The sequence below is a fragment of the Triticum aestivum genome, chromosome 4D (assembly GCF_018294505.1).
Source record: "Triticum aestivum cultivar Chinese Spring chromosome 4D, IWGSC CS RefSeq v2.1, whole genome shotgun sequence".
Classification (NCBI taxonomy): domain Eukaryota; kingdom Viridiplantae; phylum Streptophyta; class Magnoliopsida; order Poales; family Poaceae; genus Triticum; species Triticum aestivum.
Genome location: NC_057805.1, coordinates 414,244,830 through 414,253,814, shown reverse-complemented (window position 1 = coordinate 414,253,814; position 8,985 = coordinate 414,244,830). Strand labels below are relative to the sequence as shown.

At 45.5% G+C, this 8,985-nt stretch overlaps 1 protein-coding gene and 1 pseudogene across 1 annotated transcript; both read left to right on the top strand.

The window, feature by feature from the left end:
• Positions 1-1,036: 1,036 nt before the first annotated feature.
• Positions 1,037-2,815, top strand: LOC123097009 (expansin-A14-like; annotated as a pseudogene).
• Positions 2,816-6,797: 3,982 nt separating this feature from the next.
• Positions 6,798-7,806, top strand: LOC123100146 (expansin-A24-like). The gene is made up of 3 exons (XM_044522119.1): positions 6,798-6,942; positions 7,045-7,369; positions 7,439-7,806. Exons 1-3 carry the CDS (start codon positions 6,798-6,800, stop codon positions 7,746-7,748), a joined length of 780 nt encoding a protein of 259 aa, XP_044378054.1. The 3' UTR covers positions 7,749-7,806.
• The last annotated feature ends 1,179 nt before the right edge of the window (positions 7,807-8,985 follow it).

Below are 8,985 nucleotides of genomic sequence, written 5' to 3'. Positions count from 1 at the left end.
CAACCTATGCTCGATAGACGCATCTGCAAGAAACCTTCGTTTAGCCAAGTCTTTCAGACCTCTGTTATTCCAAAAGATTCCTTTCATAATTCATCATGATTTTTTTAGTAGTACGGATCATAGCACTCCTACACACCGCCGACGCAGGATAGATCTTCCACTTCCACTTACGTTTAGGCTTGTTTTGATCCTCCACCCGGTCCTCACAACCGGGCTCCGTGGATCTAACTACCGTGTCAGCAAAAGTATCATCCTCTTCCTCTGACTCAGGATGGGATGGTGCAAGATCCGCACATAGATTATCGAGTACCCTGACCCCCAAAGAATCTATCTCAGGCCGTGGGTATTCCTCCTTATTGAAAAAGAAACACGGCACACCCAATCATTCCAAGATCTTCACAGTCATACAAGTAACACACGCACAAGCAAGATCACACAACTTCTAGGTCAACTATTTTTTTAAAACGGAGGCAAAAGCTTTGCCTCATCCATTAAATAAGAGAGAATAGAGTTTGTTACAAGTCACTCAATACACGGCATGAGATCACTCTCGCAAAATAATGGACCCTAATTTTTTGGCACCGGCGATGACCCAAAGGTTGGCCTTGGTCTCTATAGAGGCAAGCAATATAGTTGGAGGAGCGCTCCTGCGCTTGAAGACCCTTGCGTTTCGCTCGTTCCAGAGAGTCCACGAAACAAGCATGGTGAGGGACGCCTTGGCTTGACGGTTTGGTGTGGCGGTGTCGCGGGTACTTGTCCACCAAGCCTCAACCGAGTCGAACAGGGGCCAACCGTTGGTGTCAAAACCGAGAATGTGGAATTTGTCAATAATCAAAGACCATAGCCTCCGCGTGTAGCGGCATTTATAGAAAAGATGAGGCCCACATTCATGCACTCTCATGCAGAGAGGGCAGAGATCACAGTTGGGCCACCCACGTTTTGCCAAATGATCGGCAGTCCAAATTCTATCTTGTAGCGCTAACCAAGCGACATACAGACGAAATCACGAGGTTTGCAAGCCCAACCAATGAGAGATATGGCGTCGGCTATAGCTCGAGCAATTGCGGCGGTGCTGCTCGCGTCTGTGTGCTATGGGTTGGCCGGGGCAGCGGACAAAGCACCGATCAAATGGCTGAGGGCGCAAGCGACGTTCTACGGCGGTGCTGATGCCTCTAACACCATGGGTAAGGGGTAACTAGCTTATTACAAACTCATATACTATGTAAAATGAAGGGCCGTATGCACCCACTAGATGCACACCACGTCTCTCGTTCTGCCTGCGCTAAGTGTTTACATCGTACGTTACGACGCAGGTGGCGCGTGCGGGTATGGCAATCTGTACTCGGCGGGGTATGGGACGCGGATGGCGGCGCTGAGCACGGTGTTATTCAACAACGGCGTGGTGTGTGGATAGTGCTACAAGATTGCGTGTGACTGCGAGTTGGCATACCCGATGTGGTGCAAACCCGGCGTGACGGTGACAATCACGACCACAAATCTCTGCCCGCCTAACTACGCGCTCCCGAGCAACAACGAAGGATGGTGCAATCTGCCGTGGCAGCACTTCGACATGGCGCAGCTGGCCTGGGAAAAGATTGGTGCCTACAAGGGTGGCATCATCCCTATCATGTACCAGAGGAACCTACACATGAGTATATATCATTGTTTTGTGTTTGTGTGCAAGTTTACTAAAACCCATTTCTACAGGGTTCCATGTCTGAAGAAGGGTGGGTGCGGTTCAAGATTGTTGGGCACGACTACTTTAACCTAGTCAAGTGTTCAACGTCTCTACTGCCAAGAATGATTTTTCTACCATGCACGGGAGCTCCCGTGCATGCTACTATGCTAGTGTCCCACGGTACTATCTATGACTTGTGGTTACTCCACCTTATGACCCTACCTGATTCTAGCCCTTCTCATATTAACCCATGCATTTTAAGTTGAGTCTGAATTTTAAAACCATGTGACTTTTGAATGAAAATTTTGATTTCTGGTTGGTTTGCATATTTGGGATCCTGGAAAGGAGACCTTTTAAACAAGATGAATCATGGATATATTTCCTTCATTTTTTAAATAAGGATTTTGAAACTTGGTGAAACTATAGATATAAAACCCATCAAGTTACAAAACTGTATACGATGTTTTGGAGTGCGTCTTTGTGTTTCTCAGTAGAAATAAATTGGCATGAAATGAGTCTCATAAACTATATCATATAATTTCACACCATGTTTCATGGAGTTTCACCATCTTTCGTAAGGTTTTATCAGGTTTCAAAAATTATGAAAATGTATTGAAGAGGGATCTTATTGAAAAGTCCTCATCCCCAGGAACATAAATACTTAAACAAAAGTTAATCAGGCTTTCCGTTCATAAGATAAAATGATTTCAAACTTTGAAATCACATGAAAAAGCATGGGTGTGTAGTGTGCTGCATGGGAGAGAGTGGGTGCATGGAGCATGTGATTAACTGATAGGACATGACTAGATGGGTGAAATACAACTAGAAGAGATGCGCATGCATCCGAATCTTCATCTAAATCCAACGGCTGATCGACCCATGCACAGGACCTCCCATGCATGGGAGAATTGCTTTTCTCGCTCTGCTGCCGGATCGATCCAGAGCTTCGATTCAGACGACTGGGCACCAATGGCCCGTAACTGGGGTGCGAATTGGCACTCCCTAGCCAATCTTACCAGAAAGATGCTCTCGTTCAGATTGACCAACATAGATGGGCAGACGCTTGTGTTCAATAATATTGTGCCGGGTGGATGAAAGTTTAGACAAACATTTACGAGCAAACTGCAGTTCAACTGATCAATCTCAACAAAACAATCTAGGATGTGATTGGTTTATGATCGTACCATCATCTGTTGAACCAATGGCTGAAATTCATTTATTTGTTGTGTTGTGTGGTGCTTAAAAATATTAATTGTAAGCACTACTTGTTGGCATATATTGATTGATTTGTCACCTCACTCCAATATCCTTGCACGCGTTTAACTTGTTGTACATATTTGTGTTTTTATTAATTTGAATTGTGTATATAAAAAAATGATTGGTTCTGCCGAATTACCTAAATGTTAATTCTCTCGGTTTGATTGTTCCTCGGGCGACTCAGAAATTACAATTCCAACTCAGTAATAATAACTCACTAGTATTCAACGGCAACAACAACAAAAACCACCAGTATTGATCATCGCTACCTTTGGAGGCCGTTCTACAGTGCAACCCACATACGTCTCTCTCTCTCTCTCTCCCCCTCTCTCCCTCTCTCTTGTATGGGTGCATGTCCATACGCTAAAATGTATTCATATGTATTCTTTGCTGATTTTGAAAAATAAAATAATTAGAAGTATCATTACGAAAATATATCCCATGCCTATAGATATTTCGGCATGAAAAATTCTCATCAAATAGATTCCTTTTCACCCCGGAATTGATTTCAGTTATCAGGAAAAGTCCACTTGAGATATAATCCACGTAAAAGCCCTACCAAACACAAACAAGAAAAAAAGTACAACAAGTAATGGGATAATACGGCATAAATCTCAAGAATATCAAGATTAAATTCAACTAAAAGACGTAGGTATGTATGGTGAAAACTCGTAGAAGAATTTTGGCTCCGGAACTTGGATATAGAAGAAATCAAATCATACTAAGTGCGGAAATGGCTGGCAATAGTGGGAATTTAAGATCAACATCCAAAACATGCAAGAAAATTATATATAAGTTGCTCTAACATCGAACCATATGCGAATGGGTGCAATGGCAAGCATGTGAGGTTCTTGCTTTTGTTAAACTTCACATTTACCAAATGTGAATTTTGTATTGATTATGGTAGGCCGTTAAGCCCCTCACATGACAATCAGATTAGCAAGGTCATTTGACACTAAGAACTCTTTTGAAATCAGTTTGTTAGTAGGTTACTATTGTTGTTTGTTTGCAGAAGATGACACCGATGCAATTGGGAGACATGTCATTTCTCCTTTTATTAATGAGCAACTCCTCTTTAATGGAAAGAGAGTGTCATACTCTTGTGGTTAGGCATCTTCCATGACATAATTTATTTCAAATCCTCTAGATTTTTTAATGTTTGGACTGACGAAGCATACCAACCATGTGCAATACTGTATAAACAAAGAGAGCCCTCGCATCACCTCCTCCTTGGGGCAGCACGGGCAGTGGTGTGTCGATGGCACAGTGGGTGCCTGAGGATGCGTCATTCGGCTCAACAGTAGTGGTGGACCTCCTTGCATGGGCTAGGGGCCTAAATTGGGTGGTTCCCAATCTGCCCGCTCCTGACGATGAAGGTGTCCTCCCGTCTTCGAATAGTGCGATCATATGATGATGGTGGTGGTGCAACACGGCCAACACGTTGTGGCACAACAGGATAGGTGGGGCACGGCCTGGGCAAGAGGTGGCACTGGTGGCCTTCGGCGTGAGGTGGTGGCTCATCGTTTGTTCCCATTGCTGAGGTTGAGGTGGTGGTAGCGGATGGATTGGACTTAGCTCCAGGGTGAGGCCGTGGCAATGGAAGCTTCTTCTCTATTCCGTGTGGTTTCAGTTCGCCGGCACGGGTGCAGACAAAGTTGTTACTCTATCTTGCACATTGATAGTGGTTGGTCGCCCTCCTGGGGGCTCATTTGGTTGAGAGGCTCAAGGTTCTAGCGAAAGCTTAATATTTGGTGTGGGTCGATGATGGTACTTGAGGACATGTTTCTCCTCCCTAGAGGCATTGTCAAAGAGTGCTTCATCTATGCTGGATCGGGGCCATTGGATATGAGGATGACATGGAGGATGTTGGCGTGGCCGGACCTTTTCCCGAGGTTTGGTTGGGCGATCGTGTATAATTTTGGACGAAAGATTGGTCTTCAAATACGGGTCGACAACAGTGATATGTGATTGTCATTTTTCTCATTGGAGGCATTTCAAAAGAACCTACTCGCCACTAGCCGGGCAGGACATATTGGCGGTACATGTCAAGATATATAGGCCGTCTTTGTAGTTTTCCTTTTCTATTTCTTATTTTATTTTGTTTTATTCCTGTCCACACGCCTTTTCTCTATCTATATGAAATGTGCAGGAGCATCTTGTCTTAAAGAAAAAAAATTAGAATACGCATGAGTGTGCGTATCATGTATTAAAAGGAGCATGGGCAAGAGGTTACATTGCGGATGCGGCTCTTTTTTGTCTTAAGAAAAATAGAAAACGTGCACAAGCATGCAAACCTAACAACGCACACACCGGTTGATACGGGAACAATCATGCTTATTCCATTCTAGTTAAGTTTGTAACCTCTTGTTACTACCGTACTGACATACTATTGATGTGCCAGCTTTGATGACGGGCGAAACCTAGCAGATGAGGGGCAGCCGTGGCGGCGGTGCTGCCCAGCTATGGCCTCCCTCCAGCTGACCTTGTGGTGGGCCATTTGGTCGGTCGGTGGCGTCCGCGTGTTATAGCGTCGGGGAGAGATTCGGAGAGGGATGCCGGGGCGATGGCCCCGGCAGGCGGGCTACTCGGTTGATTCTTCGGTGGGGTCGCCAAGTGGTGGTGGTGACCGCGCTACTCGGCCATGTGGGCGACGAGTGGTGGTGCATTGGGAGGCCTTGGCGTCTTCACTATCGCGGCAGAGGAGGTGCCAAGATCTGGTTCTGGTGGCCCATGCTTCGTTGCGACGACAGGCTTTGTTCTTGTATGGCTTGGGGAAGCTACCAGGCGAAAGCCCTGCACTTCAGCGCCGATGGCGATGGCGCCCGCGGGTGCCACTATCCTCTTGTGGACGTTGTCGCAGATTCGCCTTCCTTGTGAGAGTTCCGGGTGAAAACCTTGGTCCATTTCGCATGACGCGGCAATGGCAACGCATTGCGCCGTTTTTCCTCTTGAAGGCGTTTTCGTGGAACCCAGGTGTTATTGGTCGGGGTTGGTGTAGTGCTTAGGTCCTCATGTACTCTTACTCGGCGGCGTAATCGTGTTTTGACTGATGTATGTTGTCCGTTTTTTCTTCTAAGTTTTGCTTTATTTGAGGGCTTCCTCGTCTTTTTTAATCGTCTGGCCGTATATTTATGGTTTGTGCTTTATCTATAAAGTGGGACGAAAAATATTTTTTTTAAACCTAGCAGACATAAATCTAGCTATATACCGCACCCTTGCATCCAGACGGGACGAGTTCAACTCGATAGATCTGCCTTAACAATTCTATGTTTATTCAGGAACAAGCCATTACGTCCCATCATGCCGATGGGCGCCGCCGATGTTTAGGACCAGGTGCGGTGATCCGTACGATTCAAGGAACAGGGGAGGCACATTCTTCCCGAGACAACGGGACGCAGCGAATACCCAAAGCTAACAGTCAAAAAAGTCATGCAAATATCACGCCCTGAAGTGAAACGTCAAGCAAGCACTTTGAAATCGCAGAACGCCGTCCATTTCTTCAGAAAGTGTTAGGCAAATACGGAAATACCGATGAAGAGCTGTTGTTATAAGGAAGAAGAAAGTGGACCAGACGTGTCTGCGCGTACATACATTTTTCGGATTAGCCCGTAAGCCATGCATGGTGCGGCTGCACGAGCGTCCACATGCATGGGCACGCTATCCCGCCTCTTTCGTGATGACTTTGCCGAGTCCCTCCAGGCAGCAAAGGCTATATATACACGGACATCCATCAAACTATGAGAACCAAATCCTCACTGATACAAGAACAAACACATAAGCCACAACGCACAGCTTCCCAGATCAGCTACGTACAGATAGACAAGTCGGTGGGTTTAGTTTTCAAGGGCATCCAGCGACATACATGGCGTCGGCTCCAGCTCGAGCTACTGCGGTGGTGGCTCTCGTGCTCGCGTGCCGTGGGCTGGCCATGGCCGCGGACAACGCGCCGGTATGGCTGAGGGCGCATGCGACGTTCTACGGCGGCGCCGATGCCTCTGACACCATGGGTAAGTAGCTTATTTCAAAGTCATGTATGGGCCAATTGAATAGTGAATACCACATCTCGTGCTGCCTGTTCTAAAAGCATACGTACGCTCAATTCAACGCAGGTGGGGCGTGTGGTTACGGCAACCTATACTCGGCGGGCTACAGCACGCGGACGGCGGCGCTGAGCCAGGCGCTCTTCAACGACGGTGCGGCGTGTGGTCAGTGCTACAAGATTGCTTGTGACCGCAAGCTTGCGGATCCGATGTTCTGCAAACCCGGCATCTCGGTGACAATCACGGCCACGAACCTTTGCCCGCCTAACTATGCACTCCCGAGCGACAATGGAGGATGGTGCAATCCTCCGAGGCCGCACTTCGACATGGCGCAGCCGGCCTGGGAGAAGATTGGTGTGTACAAGGGTGGCATCATCCCTGTCATGTACCAGAGGTAACTACAACCTGAATATTTATCACTGTTATGTGTCTGTCTGCAAGTTACTAAAACCGATTTCTGCAGGGTTCCATGCGTGAAGAAAGGTGGGGTGAGGTTCAAGATCGCTGGTCATGATTACTTCAACCTAGTTAACGTATTCAACGTGGCAGCTGCCGGATCAATCAAATCGATGGATGTCAAGACCTCTAATTCAGACCTATGGGCGCCAATGGGTCGTAACTGGGGCGCGAACTGGCAATCTCTAGCGAATCTTACAGGGAAGATGCTCTCATTCAGATTGACCAACACAGATGGGCAGACGCTTGTGTTCAACAATATTGTTCCAGCTGGATGGACGTTTGGGCAAACATTTGCGAGCAAATTGCAGTTTTAACTAATTACTGTCCATACAACGATTTGGGATGTAATTGGTTTGTGAGCATACCATCATACACCGGAGGGATGGTTGGAATTTCTTTATTTATGGTGTGGTGCTTAAAAATATTAGTTGTAAGCGCTACTTGTGTACATATATTGATTGATTGGTCACCCTCATGTAGCTCCAAATTCCTTGTACGTGTTTAACTTATTGTACATATTTGTATTTTTATTTATTTGCATGGTGTATATAAAAGATGATTGGTTCTACCGAGTTACCTTGAATGTTTATTCTCTCGCTTTAGTTGTTCATCAGATGACTCAGAAGTAACTATTCCAAGTCAATAATAATAACCCACTAGTATATATCATGGCTTTAGAAGCCATTCTACAATACAACCCTCTGGCGGATCCCATGCCTACATATATTTTGGTGTGAGAAATTCTCATCAAACAAACAAACTCCCTTTCAACTCAGAATTGGTGCTGGTTATCATGAAAAATCCACTTCAGATATAATCATGTAAAAGCCTACCAAACACAAAATGCAAGAAGAAAAGAAAAACTAAAAGAGTGCAACAGTTGATGGGATAATACAAGATAAACCTTGAGAATATCAGGATTAAACTAAATGAAAGGATGAGTAGAGAATGCACTCACCAGCAACATGTAGGTATATATGTGGAAACTCATGGAAGAATTTTTGGTTCAAGAGCTTGGATGTACAAGACAACATATCATACTCAGTGCAAAAATGACTAGCAATAGGAAGAATTTAAGATCAACATCCAAAACATACAAGATTATTATATGTAAGCCGCTCATACATCGGACCGTGTGCAAATGGGTGCAGACATAGGTCGGCATCGATTATTTTTCACTCTTTCTTTTATCTCTGCACGTTTTATGGCCTAGTTTTTCCTCATAAACTCGGTTATCTATAGATTTGTTTTTATTTTTCTATCTACATGAAATGCGCAGGAGCATCCTGTCTCAAACAAGTTCCGTCAGAATAATATCAACACTTCTGCTTCGGTACACCCACCCCCCCCCCCCCCCTAAACACATCAAGGAAGGAGATCTCTCCATACCCCTTCATATTAAAGGGTAGGGTGGTCTTTTTTGAGAATACGCCGCGAGATATATCAACAGTAACAGGCTGGCCCATTAGTGAACACTTCAAAGAAAAAAAAAAGGTAGGTTTTGAACGCTGGTCTTATAGATGCACCATTGCACCACAAGCCACTTTTTTT